Raw genomic sequence first — 19,684 nt, 5'->3', positions numbered from 1 at the left:
TACTGTTTCATAGTTATAATTTCTGGAAAGTTCTAGAAATTTTTAATCGTTGAAATGTTTTTACATTTTTTAATATTGGATGTTTATATAAATAGTGGCATGCTGCGTCCATGGGTTCAAAAAATGGCTCTAAGCACTATGGGACTTAACATCTCAAGTCATCAATCCTCTAGACTTAGAACTGCTTAAATCCAACAAACCTAAGGACATCACACACATCCATGCCCGAGGCAGGATTCGAACGTGTGACCGTAACAGCAGCGCGGTTCCGGACTGAAGTGCCTAGAACCGCTCGGCCACAGCGGCCGGCTCCATGGGTTCACTTCTCTTTTATAGTACGTTGATCTTCGGTAATAAACGTGCTTCGAGTGCGAGGCGTTGTACTTATTGACTTCATCAAATGATTTAAGATTTGGAGTTGATTGTGGATTACGACGAGATGATATCGTGCCAGAGTTCCTTCTATACGATCACCTCCTCTGTTAATAGTGTTGGTTTCAAATATTTAGTGATATTACGTTTTTGATGCTTCTTAGTTTAATTTTTTCCAATCACATAGTCAAAACTTTAAGTGTAACGACTGGTAATGCGTGCATATTATGACATGTGTATTTTTTGGTTAGATTTGCCTATGTTTCATGGTTTGTATTCGCTTTACAGGAGACCAACATGCTCCCTTCAGCTACTTAACTTATGTCTTACATTTGGGTTCATCTGAATCTATGAAATCATAACATATAAACCTATACACTGATTAAGGGATGTAACCGGAAAAGTGACTCGTTCGACGTCATTCTAAATGAATCTAAGAGATGACCTGTTATATAATGAATTAAATAAATAACTAACGTTAAATGTAGAATAGCAAGTCAACAGCGCCTGGATAATAGTACAGGGTAAACAAAATGAACAATCAGCTCTCAGTTCGTATAATTAGTGTGTGCGTTCACTCACCGTGGCAACTTGGAACATCTGGAAGCAGGCACACGCACCGATGGCTAGGCTCTGCGCGAGCAACATGGCTCCTAGGCTCTTCTCTAGCAAGTCTGCATTCCTGTTAAATCACACAGCAGAGGGGACTTACTATCAGAAGTCCGTCAAGGAGTGTAATAAAATTGGGCAATACCAAGCGACATACAGTTTAGGGTAAGCCGATTCCCCACCGTCCCAAGTTAAGCGCTTTCATAACTCGTAATTGTTTATAATTCCTTTCACATTCTTCAAAATACACGAACGATTTTGAAAATTACCTGAATCAGCAGGCGTCCGTCGAGTTGAACAGAAATTTACATCATAGTTTAGCTCCACGTAAAAACGCGAATGATGTTTCACTTTGAGAAATCAGCGTGGTATGAGAATCTTACGTCATGCAATCAGAGCTTCTCAGTGATGTGGCCATGTTACCTGAGGGGATCTCTCTGCATTTAGTTTGTTTACGGATAACCTAAGTAACAGTGGACGCTATAATACCGCGAAGTACAGCTTATTGCTCGACAAAGGGAACTGTGGAACCGGCTGCAGTAAGAACTGACTTGGACGCAGTAATATCCACAACCGCGTTGCAGCTCAAGACGGTGCACTTTCATGTCTCGAGGATAAGCATGGAAAGTGCTCGTTGGCTTCAGATTTTAGCCTCGAAAGCTTACTGTTAACATTTTTAAATTTATTGACCACTGGAATAGCTAACCAGTGACAGTGCTGAGGGAGAAAGTGACGGGACGTGCAATTGAACTGTTCATGTCGGTTTAGTCGGTGGAATACAAATTATGGTAGCAGGATTAAAGGAGTGGTAACCAAGTGTATACCCTAAAGAAGCAAAGCAAAGTACAGGTCTGCGTTCTGTCTTTGGCCAATCAGAGCCAAGCGATCGCAGTGTCTCCACTGGCAATGACGTCGATGGATGGACTTGTGGGGTGCGGGATCAGCATGTCGCACTCCCAGCGATTGTTGGCATTCTTGACCTTGGAGGCGCTATTTCTCACACATGTAGCTCCTCAGTTGGCATCACGAGGCTGGGTGCACCCGTTCTAGTCCTCACACCTAGGATAAATCGCTGATAATACCAGAACATGGGTCCTCCATAGGGTAACCACACATTGAGAGTATAGATGGACTATCCCAAACAAGAAGAAGTTACAGTAGGTACTTCATTAATGTGATGGCAAATATGTTATTATGCAGTAAACTGAGATATATCGTGAAGAATACAACGAAACCTGCCCGGGTAGTTACGCGTGTTAAACTGCTGGCCCCAGATCACATGTATGTGACAGATTAACGATGAATATTGGTGTGCCGCCCAGCTTGGATAAGGTTTTTAGGCAGTTTCCTACATTCCCATGGGTGAAAAAAGGGCTGGTGCCCGAGTTCCACCTCAGTTACACGATTCACAAACATTTAGAGGAACTTTCGCTTAGCCTCACGTGGAAAAAACTATGTGAAGATAGTTTAAGAGCATCTGGCTATCCCTTGAATTAACCATACCAAATCTGTTCATAAACATGCTGACACTGTGCTGATGCAGTACAAAGGCAGAAGAAAAACAATGCTATGTGGATAACAAAGAAGTTTAAATTTTGCGAAAACATGACAGATTTTGTGGGACACAACTGAACATCGTGACTTGCAAATAAACACAACAAATACTGTTCTCTCTGTGGGATTTCGTTTTAAAAGAATCCAAAATAAGCATGCTGTCATGTGAGAGAATGCAACAACATAAATGGTACGGGAAGAACCTACCCATGGCATAAATTCAAGCATCCCCCCCCCCCACATAGGCAGTGTTGCTGGACATTAAAAAAACCAAATTTAATAATATAAAGTTACCGATGGCGTAAAATTTAAAAATTTAAATAGCCACAAAAATTCAAATTGTATTTTTATAAACTCTACCCTTCCCTCCTCTCTCCAGACAATCTTAGCATAATATTTTAGCAGTTATTAAAATGAAATAGAAATTCACAGCCTAGAACTTTATCAGGCACTAATATAAAACCGTCACTCACAGTTTTTAATGGTAAACCTTAACCAGACGTACGCAAACATCACAGAACTCACATCCTTCGACACCTCACTTTAGTGAAAACTAACCCTTATGCAGAGATGGCAGTAGACCTTTTGAGTTGGCCATCATGCCGGTGTAGGTGTGGAGGGGCTCCACCTCTGTTTAAGAGTCAGTCAAAGTGTAGCTACCAAATTATGTAAGCTTCACCTGAATTGCCTAAAAATGGCACCACGTTCACAAAAGATTTTGCCAGTACCATCGTACTTCCAAAACAGTTAAATGTTTTACCTGTATTGTATTAAATACTTATCAAGTTCAAAAAGTAATGCTAGTACTACACTACTTACAGAATTCTGTACGCTTCATTCGCATTGTGTTAATTGGTGTCTTTCAGCACATCACCTCCATATTTCATATGCCAATGAAAAATGTGTTTTGGTCAAATACTGCACTGCCTGATTATTATATTTTATTTATCAGGTTGGCACACAACCTGCTTTATCATAATCAGTAAATTTTGTACACTACAACAAATGTTAATGTCAAACAATATTGCAGTAAATTTTCTCTCTCTCTGTCTCTGTCTACCTACGTATCCATTGTCTGCAATCTTTACTTTAATGATAGACCAATATTTTATTTCAGAGTGAATGGGTGGTAAAAACAAAAAGAAAATACTCTAAAGTATCGTTTTACTTTTCCCTATAATAAATCACATTTTCATACACACATTGTTGCCTTGGAGCACAATACGTTCGAGTTTTATGCCGTCACAATGTGGAAAAACATGTATTTAATACATATCCTAAATAACATTCATCACTTTTTAGAATATCATGTATTCCAAAAGAAACTATCTGTTCTGAATGTGCAAAGCTGTCCTTCTTGAGAGACTGTTATTTTCACTTTCACTTCTGAAGAAACGTTTAGATCATAATCACAACCAATGAGATTGTAAGAGGAAACTAAAGATTCTTGTGGATTAAACGAAGAGCCACAACAGTATTCTTTTGGAGAGTAAGATCATTATCTCTTGTAGCTCCACTGTGTGATACCTTATAAACAGAAGCTGACTTTTTATACACACCATTTTCTACCGGGTATACATAAAAAATTTACATTACGGTATATGACTCTTCTTTAAATCAAATGTGTCCATGTTGCTCACCCTCTATCACGATACATCATGCACACATTGCCATTAGTTAGAAAGTGAAATTCACTATTACCAATCGCCGAGGATCTTGATAGTCAATATATTTTGCAGACCTTCAGACAGACCAGCGCTGCCCCTAAAAATGTGGCGTTGGCACATGTTGCAGTCAGAACTGAACGTGATCTACCGTCTCCAATGCTGGTAGTCTTTCAGTGAATATTATGCTTCCATCCTCACCCAGATGTTTCGGGTTACGCAACATGCGAACAGACGAACACTTGTTTTCTTTAATTAAAACATGTAGCTGATCGCCAAAATATTAAAATTATTAAAGAAGCAGCACATAGTGCAGGCTAGAATATTTTGTATCCAGTAAGGGGAAACCACTGAACAGTGACAACGCATAAGCCAACTAGATCATAGATCGTCCAGTAACAGTACCATGACGACTGCAGTGGTTGCTCTTGTTAAAGACCTTCTTGTTGAGTTAAAAATTGGTTCTGACTTGTTACGACTTGCTCCAAATGGCAAAAAAAAGAAACTGATCAACAACGTTTGACATGAGTCAGCAAGTCATGACAAGTCCTTTCCCCTTTGACATCTGTAGCGTATTTCAATTCCACATTTCTAGAAACATAAAATACGATCTCAAAGGTATTTGTGGCATAATCAATGCAATCTCAAATGCAAATGTTGTGTCTTCACCGGCATGCTGTCATCATATTGTGCTTCCGCATTTAAACAAACAGGAAACAAAATCTTGAACATACGTGGCTCAAGGAAGTCAAATGCAGATGTGGCCTCTCGTCACATCTGTTCTGCACGGTTATGTTGACGGGAAGTAACCACGATTACGCAGTAAGAAAATTAACAGCTGCAGTTTAGTCTCGAGTGGGAGCACATCAAAATCGGAGTTGCCCCTTCTTATGCATCAAAATAATTTTGAGTGGCTGACAGCATCACTAGGAGACGAGATTAGATATGTGTTCAGAAGAGCTGCATCTCGTACAGCCACTCTGTTAAGTGCCAGCAATCTATCAGGGTGACCTCGTAATATTGTTCCTATAGCTCAGGCTATATTGTCAACCAAATATAATTCATTGTCATTTGCTGTTAGAATCAATTGTGTGCTATTTCATATGTGAATTCCCACGAAGTTTTTGCGTGAACTGTTTCCAAATTACCAAATCGCACTTTCTGCGGGAATCTTTCAGCTGATGGAGTGTCATCCCTTTGTGAAATTACATACTCCACTTTATTATTTTCGGTAGCCGTCAAGGACTTGAAGCAATACTCGACGCTTCTTTCAGCTCCGTAGATATTATTTCATTATCATGTGAATTATTACCTGCCACTCTCAAAGCTAGGAACAAAACAATCGTTCCACCAATTCATTCTGATTATTCCACTAAACAAAATTATTATGTTCTTGTGATTCCCTAGAGACTATCTTTCACTCTCGATCTTCAAGTGCATTTTTGTTCTTTTCCATAGCAATATGCATGTCACCATCACTCATTAATGAGTCACAACTTTTATTTAATAAGGGGTTAGCAGAATGGGTATATTTACTGGGCCTACTAGAATTTACTTGTCTGTGGAAGAGATAACTCTGTTAAGGAGTACTGGTAGCTCCGAGTACAGTCCACAATTTTGAAGGTCTTAAGTTGTGTAACTCCTTTTTAGGCATTTAATTTTAAACAGTAGGTAATATAATAGTCACTTTCCCCAGTATCTTGTACTGTGAAGTATCAAATCATTTCATTTTGAAAGTTGACCTGTCATGGGACGCCACAGTGAAAGTTAACCTGTTTGGAGCATATATAAAAATGGTTGAGAATGTATGCAAAATATAGTTTACTGACAACATTTGTTTTCCCAAAAACATAGACTGACATAATTTATGCAAAACACGTTATGATGGAATATCGTAAACAACTTACAGGTGGCGTAACACCACAATGGACAATGATCCTGGTTGGCAAAAATGAGTCAAGTACTCTGGCCCTAAAAATATGAGAAACGCAATTTGAATTGATCTGACGCTGAGCAGACTTTGATCGATAATTTACAGAAGTCTATATAGGTGCAGCTGAGAACAAGTGGCGATTGTGATTCGTACACCCTGGCAAGGCCGGAGCACCAGTATGTTACCCTGTTCGCTTCCTGCACCGATGTAACTTGCAGCTGTGGGCGGTGGTGGCGAGTTGTAAGGCGGCACCTGTGAATCGATCGCGGCCACGAAAGAAATGCAAAATCTCTCGTGCGGCGAGGAGGCAGATTGATCGCAATTTACTCTCTAGCAGAACCCTGAAATCACAGTAGATATCAGTGTGTGTCACATCCGTTCGCTGGTGCACCAAGGACCAATTTGGTTCACTTACACGACAGAGTGCACAAGGATACCAAACGTCGAGACTGGTAAACCAAAAACGTATAAGTGGGCTCTCAGTAATCGAGTAGTGCAAGACGTTTGAAGTCACACTGTTGGTACAGTAAGAACTTCACCACAGGTTGCCCAGTCTAAACTACTCGCAAGTGACGTCAGTCTTAGGACTGGTCCCAGCACTAGCTACACATGCCAGACCTTCGACCAGAAGTTGCTTCCGTACCAAAGTCCAGAACCCGAATGCCTCGCACCTCTCCCAGAGAAAACAATCCTGTTTTTCCGCAAGGTGCACGAACGACACCGCCTTCACCCACCTCGAGCCCATCACAGGGCTTTAGAGGCACTAAATCCCCGTTCCTACATGACAGCACGAACTCATGTCGAACAAGTGCAAGAGTTAAAAAACCTGCATCTCTGGAAAAAAAAGAAACGTCTAATTCCTGTTTTTTTTTTTTAAGTTTTTGCAGTGGGAGAAGATGTTTTTGTCTGAAGTTGCGTCGCTTTTCACAGCAACAAGCGAACGGATAAAGTCTTAGAGATCTTTACCTAAATTGCCTGTGCTTTGGAGCGTGTTAGTCCTAGTTATGAGGTGTCATAAAGATTCTATATGTAAACCTTTCTCGGATGGAGTACCTTATACGACTGAGGCAGCTGATGGAAGTGGTACACAGGCCTATTTGCAGTATTGGCAGACACGATAACTTTTGAATTTTTATTAGGCGTGGCGGTGCACATAATCCATGTTTACAGTTCCACTTTGTAGACCCATCCCTTCAGTCCATCGCCACCAGCCCAGTCTTTAGCTGGCGCCAGTGTAGGTATAGTGGCATTGTCCTGCTGGAGACCTGTCTCGACTATGGGGTGCTCTGTCTGCCCTCTGCAGCTGTGGGCCTGTCTGGCAAGATTTACTGAGGGATGGGCTCTCTGGCACTTGCTTTCAACTTCCAACATGCCTTTCTACAAACTAAAAACCATAAAAATATCTCATGCTTTTCGCGCCCTACCAGGCTCCATCAGCGCCTGTCAGGCCGTTAACTTTCTAGAGTCTCTCTCAATTTGCGTAGCATTGTAACAAAATCTTTATGCAAAATAGTAACTTGTCCTCTCTCAAGCTGAGACTTATCTGTGGATTACAAATCATTAACACTATCGGTTCAGAGGTGATGTTACGTAGATATCACACTCTCTTTCTGCTGATTTACTAAAAAGTGATGTAGTTAGTCTCCCACCTGTCACACTTTAGTTTTGTAATTCTTCTTCATCACCATCACCATCTTCATCATATATTTCTTTTTCTTCTCCAGCTCTGCATTCTGCTTTCATAAATACGTTGTTTTATTTGGCGTCATCTGCTTCATTACGATCTGTCTTCTCCTTTTGGATTTGCTTCCTTGTTAAAAGAATCATCGTAAAGTTGGGAAAGGGGTCCAAATGCTGTTTCCGGTACTGACTCAATTTCATCTTCCTTTTTTTTCCCCGCACCATCTGCTCTGTCTCAAGCCTGGAAACCAAGATTGTGTCTAGACTCTCTGCTGTGGTGAGAAAATATCTCCACTGTTACCTCGACATACCCTCGGCTGCTGCAGGGCTCAGACACTCTTGCCTGGAGCATGCTACATCTGCACATTCTTTCGCCTCCAGGTGGAAAAGTCCAGCCCTCAAAACACTGCCTGGCAGCAAGTCGGCGTGAGAGACGAACTACGAGTCTGCCGCACCGTGCAGTGCTGCAATGCGCTTTTCATGGGTGTACTCAGAGTGAGTACCCAGAATTCAGCTGTCCACATGTACCAAAGCTGGGTGTCATCAGTGACACTGATTACGTGCAAGCACTTGCTAGTGATGAGCTAAGCACATGGACCACTGAATACGGTCGATTAGACTCCTCCTCCATCCAGACGCACTGAACTTTTAACTGCTATCAGCCCACTGGAGTAATTCCGTGTAACACCACGTGGCCTCCTCTGTTGGTCTAGCTGCCACACTGGCTGCCCACGGGCCAAGAAGCTGTTGGTCACCAGTGACACGGTACACAACTTGCTACATATGCCTGGGCCTGTTGCACATTCGCCTACGAACACGCCAAATGAAGGTTCCAAGTTTAAGGCTGGGGTGCAATGCTGGACCTCGCCATCGTTGCAGCTAGCTGTCACTATTGGGTCCATGCCACCACCATGCGGGTGGCAAGTGTCTGCAGTCCGTGCTGTCCACATGCGTGTTGCTGCAACGATCCTAGGCACTTCACACGACAACATGCTATGTCATGTTGTGTCTACTTACAAGCCTGTAAGTGGTGTAATTGCTTTGTGGTTGCACCAGTGATGAACCATTATGAGATGTCTACAGCATGTCGTACTATTGTTAAAGAATTTTCTTTCATTGCTCTTAACAATAATTTTTATAGATGATTCAAACATGAACTGAAATATAAATTCAATAAGGTTAGAAAATTGGCTGTTGCACCTTCTAAGTAAAAATATTTGCTTGTACACGCCTCAAAATGAGACCTGTATAGCATTTAATCCAATTTTATGAGATTAATGGTTTGACTGAGTATGCAGTGACACAGTTGCTAAGAAGTGTTTCATTTTCACCTGTTTGTAATTTAATCAGCAGAGCATTCATTCGGTAGTTTTCATATCTCGTTACGCTAGCACCATTGCTCTCTCTAGAGATTAGCTTAAATATATTTGTAATTGTGAATAGAAAATAGATACAACTCTCTGCTTGGTTTGAATACCTTCCGTTAGCTACAAATATGGTTCTCACGGAGGAACGACTCTGCTTGTGTACAGCGTATTGGTAGATATGTGCTCGCTAAATGTAACTTCTTAAGGAGATAATGTGCGTGATACAAGCTGGGGACAAAGGTGAAGCACACTTATACTGGTTGCTGCTGTTGCCTTAAGAGCGCAGCGAAGCACGTGAATAAGACGTTAATATGACAATATTTCAGCATATACACGTACAATAAACTTTAGAGCTTTTTCAAGTTTCTGCAACAGCTGTCGTGTATACGTTGAGCACTGTCATGTACGGGCAGATCACATTTCCCCTCTTCTTCCCCTCTGGCATGGTTATCCATACAACCTTCACACTGTTCATATAGTTTCACTTTATAAATTTGTTTACCTTCCTTGCCTTATGAACTTATTATATTTGCTTTGTAGCGCTTAGAGTCAGGATTAATACTACCCTTAGATAATTTGATTAGTAATGTTACCGTTGAGTGTTTTATGCTAAGACATACACTGTACTGTGAATAAAGACTATGTTTACTTGTTTCCAGACATATCCGCAATAGAGAAATGTGTTATGAGTGTACAACTCTGTATCAAAGTGGACGGTGTATATGTTTGTGAAAACAAGAAGAACATTGCAATGAGTAATCTCACACTACCAAAGAACTTGCTTAGTAAACGTGAAAGAAGTTTTTCCCGTTACCTTAGGTAAGAAGTCTGACAGCATTTACAAGTAACCGATCACTTGTGGATGGTATATGCTGTAAAGACCCAAAATGGCCGCACATCCGACCACATGATCATGACTTCATTTCTAGTGGAGAAACTGCAGGATTCTCTTCATATGTACAGTGTTAACTCTAGGATATATGGCTACGGCTTGTTAGCGAACTGGCTGAAGTTGTCAGTTCTATAAAAGAATCGTGGACGGTGTTTTTTCCTTGCATTTAAATTCTCATATTAATGACAGACGATGTCAGTGTTTCTTTACTTTTCATTGAACAATCGATGAAGTGTATGAGTAACTCCAGGAACTCTGTGCGACATACAATCGGATTCTTTTTCAGTCCTCTCTGTCCGCAAGACAGCGACGGAAAATTGCACAACATTTCATACCCTGGCACATTATTCTGTGTGGTGAAGTGAACTGAATAATTCTCTTCAGCAAATTTACATGAATTCATGTACCCTCAGTTCCTGTCTCACGATACCTGTTTGTCAATGCAAGCCCATCAAGCACTTCATGGCAAAGGGCAAATTAGAAAACTCCACAATAGTGGCTACATATAGGTTATAACAATACTTAGTATTATTTTAAAATCTAAAAATCATCTTAAGGAAGGGAAAGAGTACTTTAAGAACCGGACCAGTTCACAGAATTATAAAATGCCACACTTGAAACGTGGCTTGTCTGGGTGTGGGCATCTGCAAGCCACGTGAAGAAACGAAAAATTGACAGGAGGTGGGCACTTATGTTGAATGTCGGAAAGAGAACTAAGATCAAATGGCTCTAAGCACTATGGGACTTAACATCTGAGGTCATCAGCCCCCTAGACTTGGAAGTACATAAACGTAACTATCCTAAGGACATAACACATATCCATGCCCGAGGCAGGATTCGAGCCTGCGACCGTATCAGCAGCGCGGCTCCGGACTGAAGCGCCTAGAACCACTCGGCCACAACCGCCGGTGAGAATTAAGACAGCTGATTTCGCTTAAAGTATTACGCCCACTTCGGCGCAGGCTGGTTGGGATGCGATACTCATTCTGGCGTTGCACAACCTCCACGGGACGAGGGTGAGGGGAAGTCACTGTAAGGTGTGGAAGAGGGTTGGGGCAGGGAGAGAATAGAAAATCGTGATACTGCAAGAACCGGCCGCGGTGGTAGAGCGGTTCTAGGCGCTTCAGTCCGGAACGGCGCTGCTGCTATGGTCGCAGGTTCGAATCCTGCCTCGGGCACGGATGTGTGTGATGTCCTTAGGTTAGTTACGTTTAAGTAGTTCTAAGTCTAGGGGACTGATGACCTCAGATGTTAAGCCCCATAGTGCTCAGAGCCATTTGGACCATTTTGATACTGCAAGAACCGATAGGAGGCCGGGAGGGGAAACGAAGGGCACACTTTTCGCGCTGGATGTGCACGTTTGCATCCTAAAATGACGAAAAACTTCGCATGATTTTTACATACCGTTGCAGGACCACTGCCTGCATGGAACTAGCTACGAGTAAGACAGAGACAGGAAATGCTGTATGCGCAGATATAGCTATTAATTAAAATGAGGTAATAAGCACAGCCAAATTTCGATTTTACAATAATACAAATGGTGGCTATTTCAACGAGCAAAACAAGCCGTAGGAGAACCTATTTCAATGTGACAAGTAAAAATTTTGCGTCGATTTGCAACGTTAGTGCACGAAAGTTAAGGTCTGAAGAGTGAGGCAGGGTATTTCTATGTGAGTTACTGCAAACACAGATTTCTGAAGGCATTGGCTACCGTCCTAGCAATCCGTTGTCTCTGTGGAAATTATAACAGAGGCATGGCAGGATAACAAAGGTTTCAATAAAAGTACCAAAGAGTGTTAAGGACTATGTAACTACGATTTCAGAGACTATTCAAACAAGGGAATAAGGAAAGGGTACACATTAATTTCACTGGGCACAGGTACGTTTCTATGTACCTCAGTCTGGCGTCTGCTTGTTGTACAGTTTATGTGGTCATTCCCCATAAGGTCGATCCGGATTGACACTCCTAGATACTTTACGTTAGTTAATGTTTCCAGCACTTTGTCGTCGATATTGTTGTACAGTAGCGGATTTCTCTTCGCATCTAACTTCAAGATGTTATATTTATTTACGTTCAGGGTTAACTGCCGGTCCCAATCGCCAGTCCCTGTACTGTTCGTCAGTCATGTGTAAATTCTTCTGCAAATCACTGTCGTCTTCTGGCGTTGAGACCTCCTTATAGACAACAGCGTTCTACTCCGAACACCGTCCAAACAAGCCTCGGAAGCCGGAACTGTACTAACCGACCGTAGTATCTTCCTCAGCCGATAGATGTCACTGGTGCGGTTTGGAGGGGCGTGTTTTCGCCAAACCACTCTCACGGCCGTAGTCAGTTTTCGCGATCTGAGCTGAATTTTCTTCGTAATTAGCTCCTCAATTGGCCTCGCAAGGGTTGAGAGCACCCTCAGTGCCAACAGCTCACGGCAGATCCCGGACGGTCACCCATGCAAGAGCTGGGTGATGTGCCGGGAACCAGTGCTATCACTGCGGCAAGACCGTTTACTGACGGACTCTACCAGATCAGTTATATTCCATGCAAATAGTAACGGTCCAAACGCACTTTCCTCAGGTACTCCAGAACTTACATTTGTCGATTTCGTAAAGAGCGACGAATTGAATTTCATCTGCGAAGAATATCTAATCTTGTCCGATGCTCGGCAATGTAGTATTCATTAAGCAGCAATGCAGGCCAATTTCAAATGCCTTCTTTAAGTTGAGGAACACAGCATCATCCTGACCACAGGTGTTTACAGCGCTGTGGATCTCATGGAGGAAAAGAGTGAGCTGAGTTTCGCTAGCACCAAAAGTGGGACAAAAATGTTAATCGATTGCCTTTATAGATCACCTGAGTAACGAGCTACAGTGGGAGAGCATATCGGAGAGAGCTTTCAGAATGTGAATAATTTTCCTGAACAAGCTCTTGTAATTGGGTTCAAATGGTTCAAATGGCTCTGAGCACTATGCGACTTAACTTCTGAGGTCATCAGTTGCCTAGAACTTAGAACTAATTAAACCTAACTAACCTAAGGACATCACACACATCCATGCCCGAGGCAGAATTTGAACCTGCGACCGTAGCGGTCGCTCGGATCCAGACTGTAGCGCCCAGAACCGCACGGCCACTCCGGCCGGCTGTAATTGGGCGTGACTTCAACTTGCCAGTAATAGATTGAGAGAGTCATGATACTGAAGATGGTGCCAGAGGCAGGGATTCCAGTGACGGTATCCTGAATGCCTTGTTCGAAAATTACTTGTGAAGGTAGCGCCTTCCACGTCCTAGCAACAAACGGAGATAAATTTTCCGACTTAGTTCACATAGAGAATGGTATCACTGACAGAAATCTATGACAATGGGTATTACAAAGAATGTTAAGAAGGATAGGAACATATTTTTGCTTAGTAAGATTGGCAGGATACAAATTACAGGGCATATGAGTGGTCGACGTGAGATATTCAGTACTGAGGGCAAATATGTGGAGCACAAATGGAAAATAAAAATAAAAAGTATAGTTCCGTACGGTCATAGACAAGTACGTTCAGAGCAAAGTCTTAAGGGATTAGCCGGCCGGTGTGGCCCAGCGGTACTAGGCGCTTCAGTCTGGAACCGCTCCACCGCTGCGGTCGCAGATTCGAATCGTGCCTCGGGCATGGATGTGTGTGATGTCCTTCGGTTAGTTGGGTTTAAGTAGATCTAAGTTCTAGGGGACTGATGACTTCAGATGTTAAGTCCCAAAGTGCTCAGAGCCCTTTGAACCATTTTTTTGTTAAGGGATTATGACTACGAACCGTGTTAGAAAACTGCTACATATACAAGAGAGCTCCATCTCAGATTGAAGATAAATCAAAACCTAGCTGACAGAGAAAAGCAGAATGAAGCTAAAATGAGAGTAAGGAGAGCGACGACTTTGAAAGTAAAATTTTGTCAACTGGTCTGGCTAAATGCTCTAATAATTATAGGTTTTAGTCCTACACTAAATCAGTAAGCGGTTCGTAATCATCCATTCTGTCACTCACTGACTACAATGACACGAAAACGAGAAATGACAGACAGTAAGTCAAAATATTGAATTCGGTCTTCCGAAATTGTTTCACCACAGAAGATCGGAATGCAATCCCTCCTTTCATTCACATTGTTTGAAGAGAGTCCAGTGTGAAGGGTTTGGAGTAAGTAAAGTGGATTAAGGATTTGCAGGTAGAATATGAAGTTCAAACTATTAAGAGCAAGGGCTGTCCCTAGCTTACTGTGTTCTGAAAACAGGCAGTGGAAAAGAAAGGAAGAACATGTAATGATTTTTATAATTAAATTTATACTGAGCGGAGTGAATATTATTCTTGAACAATGAAAGAAGAGAATTGTGTCTTACAGTAAAATTTACATCCCTACGAGACCATGGGGCAAAATAATGAAAAATAATGGATTTTGCAATAAAATACACCTTTATAGATGTCTCTGTAGCGGAATAATGAAAAATGTTAATGTTTTTGATACCAAGAAGTGAGATGGACACAGCTGCTAAACAATAAAAGAAATTTAGTGCTCTTTTTATAATTAAATTTATATTTTAACAAGAGCTTGTGGTTGAACAATGAAATAAACGTAATGTTTTATTGACGTCAATGAGCAAAATGGACGCTGTTGTTATACAGTGAAGAAAATGCAATATGTTTTTAATAATAAAATTAATATCTAGCCTATATTATTTGTTCTCTCCTAATCCGTCTGTAACAAATTACATAAAGAAATATTTCATTGTTGATACCTCATTCTGACAATACATTACTCATGTTACTGCCTTCATTGTACTCAGTGTGTAAGTCGAAATAGTTGAAGTACTGCATAATCCAGCATGCAAAGTTTATCTAAATAGAGTGCTTATCATGAAACGAACTGATATCCTTCATCAAACAGATGTCGCTGACCTGGCTGCATATTCCAAATACCATTTAGATGTATTTTTAGCAGTAATTGACATTGCGGTGTTCCGGTGCATTGCAAAGCGTATAAAGTTCCGTTCACCTCGCACCACGCACGCTTCCTTGAAGTTACTGACATGCAGTTCTCACCCGGAAAAAGCTATACAAAAAAACAGCTGTATACACTGTAATTACAAATAGCACTGAAATTTGTCGGTGGAAGGATTAGTTAAATTACATTATCGATATGTGAGCCCGCTCGGTTAGCCGCGAGGTCTAACGCATGGCTTTCCGGGCGGGAAGGAACGCCTGATCCCCGGCACAAATCCGCCTGGAGGACTTGTGTCTAGGTCCGGTGAGCCGGCCAGTCTGTGGATGGTTTTTAGGCAGTTTTCCATCTGCCTTGGCGAATGAGGACTGGTTCCCCTTATTCCGCCTCAGCTACCCTATGTCAAGAATTGATGCGCAGACAAGTTCTGCACGTACGCGTACACCACCACTACTCTAAGAGGCAAACATAGCGGTTTCACTCGTCTGGTGTGAGACGTTCCCTCAGGGGTCCACCAGGTGCCGAACCGCACAATAGCCCTGAAAGAGTGGTTCGGTGTGGGCAGAGGTGGCGGTGGTGAGGGGGGGTGGGGGAGAGTGAAGTGGACTGCTGTAGTTGTCACGGGATTGTGGATCACTGCGGCTGCGGCGGGGACGGAGCCTCTCCGTCGTTTCTAGGCCCACGGTTAACATACAATACAATACAATCTACGTGTGAAAACTTTACTCTGTTACGGTAACCTTGCATCACCAGTCACTACCGACCCTTACTGTAAACTGTACAAATTCTGAAAAGCCCACATGTATACATCATTCATAGCCGTAGTCAGTTTATGGTAATTATGAATTATTCCTCACCGAAAATTTACAAACGGATTGTTTCTTTTAGAATGGCTCGCTTTGATGTTAGCGAGTGAGCAACACTTAACGCAGAATTTAGTTATTTAAATGTCCCCAAATGTTCTGAATTTGACGCTGTGCTTTAAATCAAGCTACTTACCGCACTTTAGGGCGCATCTCAAACATTTTGGTAGCCAAATATCACAATATAATAATAATTTTCAACGGAGCATATATTAGTAGGTCTGATCATTATTAGGTCCAAGCCCCGACTCCACTCTCTCTACACAAAAGAAGCTTCTAGTTCCCAAAATACAAGCTAATATGTTAGTTTCTGATTGGCAGAGAAACATCACAGGCAGTCGGAGAGCAGCATCAAATCCGCTCAATCCCTCCCATATATACCGAAACAATCACAATTTTTCACTGAAGTGGAACAGTAAATTAAGATAAATAAATTTTGAAAACCCACAAATATAAAATTAATTCCCTCTTAACAAAACTACTGTACCAAAATCAAAATCTCATTTTTCCTGTACCATTAACTGACGAAGTAGTTTATAACAAATGACTAACACACACTCCAATTCGAACATTCCCCACTTGACCAATTATTTTAGTGTATAATACAAAAACTTTCCATGAAACATGATTTCACATTCACACCTTCATTTACTCTCATAACTAAGCACAGTAATAGCAGTTATTAATAAAACAATTAGAAAATTAAACAAACACAACTGAAAATAAAAATTACAGTATTTTGACTGCTGCTCAAACAGTGTCCGTCAGCTAATGACCTCTACCAGATCGCAATGAAGCTACATACACACCGGCCTCTGACGCCAGCTGTCATGCGCTTAACTTACGCTGCACGTTTATCATTTCTGTAATGTCAGCACGATGTGAAGGCGCTACGCCTCAATATGTACTCTAAATATAGATGGGTAGTTGGTCTGAATTCGTTTTTAGTACTGAGCTTTCAGATAAATTTAGGACAAAGTACAGAAGCTATAATTCGATTTCTAATCATTTGTAAACAGACGTAAGAATTTTATAGTGCTCATTTCAATACGCTAATTAAAAACATAAGAATCGTAACTACTGACAATTTTTCCCCTTGAAAGCTCCAGTTGTGAAGTGATCGAACTGTACTCATAAAGAAAAGAGATTTAAGTATTTCATTGCTCTTTGAAATAGACTGATATAGCCCAATATCTAATTAGTCGGTATTATCACACGTGGAGTAATTAGCACTCCAGTGATCTATATCCAGCTAGGGAGAGCTTTGTGAAGTCTGCCGTCTAGTACTTGTTCACACTACATCACATTTAGTGTACTGCGTGTTTTGACCAATCTGAACAATACTTCTTTTCATGATTAAATTAATTTACTGTAAGTATTAGATGATGTAGATTGAATCCAGTGTAAATGTGAAAATGGTGATGGAATCGAAAGCAGAGTTAAAGTTCACAAAAATACTTGTATGTACGAGGGTCATTACAAAAGAAATGCACACTATTTTTTTAAATCCATCTTTCATTCTACATGTTTGAAAGTTTTACAGTGTATAGATACATCGTTTAGGAACAATATTTTCATTTCGCCACATAATTTCCATCTCTCTCAACTGCCTTACGCCATCTTGGAACCGGCCCCTGTATACCCGCACGGTAAAATTCTGGACGAACCTTTTAGAGCCATTGTTTGACAGCGTGCACAAGGGAGTCATCATCTTCAAGCTTTGTTTCACGAAGAGAGTCTTTCAGTTCCCCATAGAGATGATAGTCGCATGGAGCCAGGTCAGGACTGTAAGGCGGGTGTTTCAGTGTTGTCCATCCGAGTTTTGTGATCGCTTCCATGGTTTTTTCACTGACATGTGGCCGTGCATTGTTGTGCAACAGCAAAGCATCCTGCTTTTGCCGATATGGCCGAACACGACTCAGTCGAGCTTGAAGATTCTACACTGTCGTCACCCATGCTTCACAAACGTTATGGTGGTTCCACTTGGCATGATGTCCACAATAAAGAGTCCTTTGGAATCGAAAAACACCGTAGCCATAACATTTCCAGCAGAAGGTGAGCTCTGAATTTTTTTTTCTTGCGTGTATTTGCAATATGCCACTCCAATGATTGCCTCTTCGTCTCTGGTGAAAAATAATGGAGCCATGTTTCATCACCTGTCAGAGTTCTTCCTAGAAATTCATCTCCACCATTCTCGAACTGTTCCAAAAGTTCGCTGCATATCGTTTTTCTTGTTTCTTTCTGAGCCACTGTCAACATCCTGGGAACCCACCCGGCACAAACCTTTTTTTAACGCCAACAATTTCAGTATTCTGCAAACTTCCTTCCCCTGTCCCAACGTAGCGTGACAATTCGTTCACTGTGATGCGTCTGTCAGCAGTCACCAATTCGTTAACTCTCTGCACGTTGTCTGGAGTGTGTGCAGTACGAGGCCTGCCGCTGCGAGGACAATCCTATTGCCATGCCCTCTTTCATCACGTAACCTGCTTGGCCACCGACTAACTGTACTGCGATCGACAGCAGCATCTCCATACACCTTTTCCAGCCTCTTGCGGATGTTTCCCACTGTCTCGTTTTCACAGCATAGGAATTCTATGACAGCACATTGCTTCTGACGAACGTCAAGTGTAGCAGCCATCTCGAAGACATGCTATGATGGCGCCACTCACGGGAACAGGTTGTACTAAGTTTGAATGAAAACTGTATTTTTGCAATAATACTGTGCATTGCTTTTGGAGTGACCCTCGTAAATGCCCGTTACAACTACCCATTTCACGGACAATCACAAGAATTCATACAAACGTTTTCAGCAAACATGAAAATGTACTATTGTGACTAGCTGCTTTTAGTCTTACTTGATAATTGCTTGATGGTGACGGACACACTTCTGCAGGCGATAATGAAGTTCACGATAGGCAGGCGTTATTGAAGAGTGGACCGGTCTCTCGGACATTTCTTTCGCGAGACTGACAAGTTTACTATTGAGCAACGTGAGCTGTATACGCAGCTGTGCGATGAGGCTGACATTGAAGGAGTCGAAAACCATGGTCATCACCACGACGTGCATGGTCACTATCGAAACGTAGATCCACGTCACGGCGAAGCCTAACGGCTGCTTCGCGTCAAAGGGCACAGCCAGTATGACGGGCAGGCCCTCGTCACTCACAGGGGAGAAAAGGTAGTAGACGACGGCGCCGATGCCGAACCAGATGTACATCAGCGTGAAGCGACGCACGGCGCGGCTCTGCGAGCGTAGCACAGGAATGTCGTCCAGAGTCAGGAACTCCGCGAAGTCATTACCGACCTGCAGGCAGATAAACGTGTCAATGAGTACGATCTCAGGACATGATAGCTTCCGCCGTTATATAGCATTAAGAGACTTCTCAGCAGAAAATACTTAAAATTACTAATAAAGGAAATGAATTCCCTAAATGAGTCTGTGACCGAGTTTGTTCGACAGCTCAGTTTAACAACAACAGAAACTGTGGAATTCAATCTGGTTGGCAATGTAATGATCCAGCTACTGGGGACGGTATATTCCATAGTTTCTGACGATAGTATTGTAAGGGGTCCATGATTAAGGAATTTGTTGCTAGCGCGAGCAGTGTTGTATGCAGTAGGAACTGTGTAGCAGTTGTAGTAGTAGTAGCTATTAGTCTTGTGTATGGAGCTGGCTGGGCGGGTCGTGGGGAGCGATGGCGGTGACTGAGCGTTGTAGTATAAGATAAAAGCAGCCTCGCGCATATGTAGTATTGTTATATCAAGTACAATGTACATGTTTTTAAGA

The 19,684-nt window shown here is 41.9% G+C and overlaps 1 protein-coding gene across 1 annotated transcript in view; it reads right to left on the bottom strand.

The window, feature by feature from the left end:
• The window catches only part of LOC126416980 (odorant receptor Or2-like), a 44,691-nt gene extending 25,219 nt beyond the window's left edge, over window positions 1-19,472 (bottom strand). The window contains exons 1-3 of the mRNA XM_050084865.1: window positions 19,422-19,472; window positions 18,753-19,201; window positions 955-1,054 (exon numbers count right to left, since the gene is read on the bottom strand). Coding sequence (XP_049940822.1) covers window positions 955-1,054; window positions 18,753-19,201; window positions 19,422-19,472 — 600 coding nt within the window. The remainder of the gene's footprint in view (window positions 1-954; window positions 1,055-18,752; window positions 19,202-19,421) is intronic.
• Between the last annotated feature and the right edge of the window lie 212 nt (window positions 19,473-19,684).

Source organism: Schistocerca serialis, chromosome 8 (assembly GCF_023864345.2).
Source record: "Schistocerca serialis cubense isolate TAMUIC-IGC-003099 chromosome 8, iqSchSeri2.2, whole genome shotgun sequence".
Lineage (NCBI taxonomy): Eukaryota > Metazoa > Arthropoda > Insecta > Orthoptera > Acrididae > Schistocerca > Schistocerca serialis.
The sequence above is the reverse complement of the archived record's forward strand: the minus strand, read 5'-3'. Positions and strand labels throughout refer to the sequence as shown.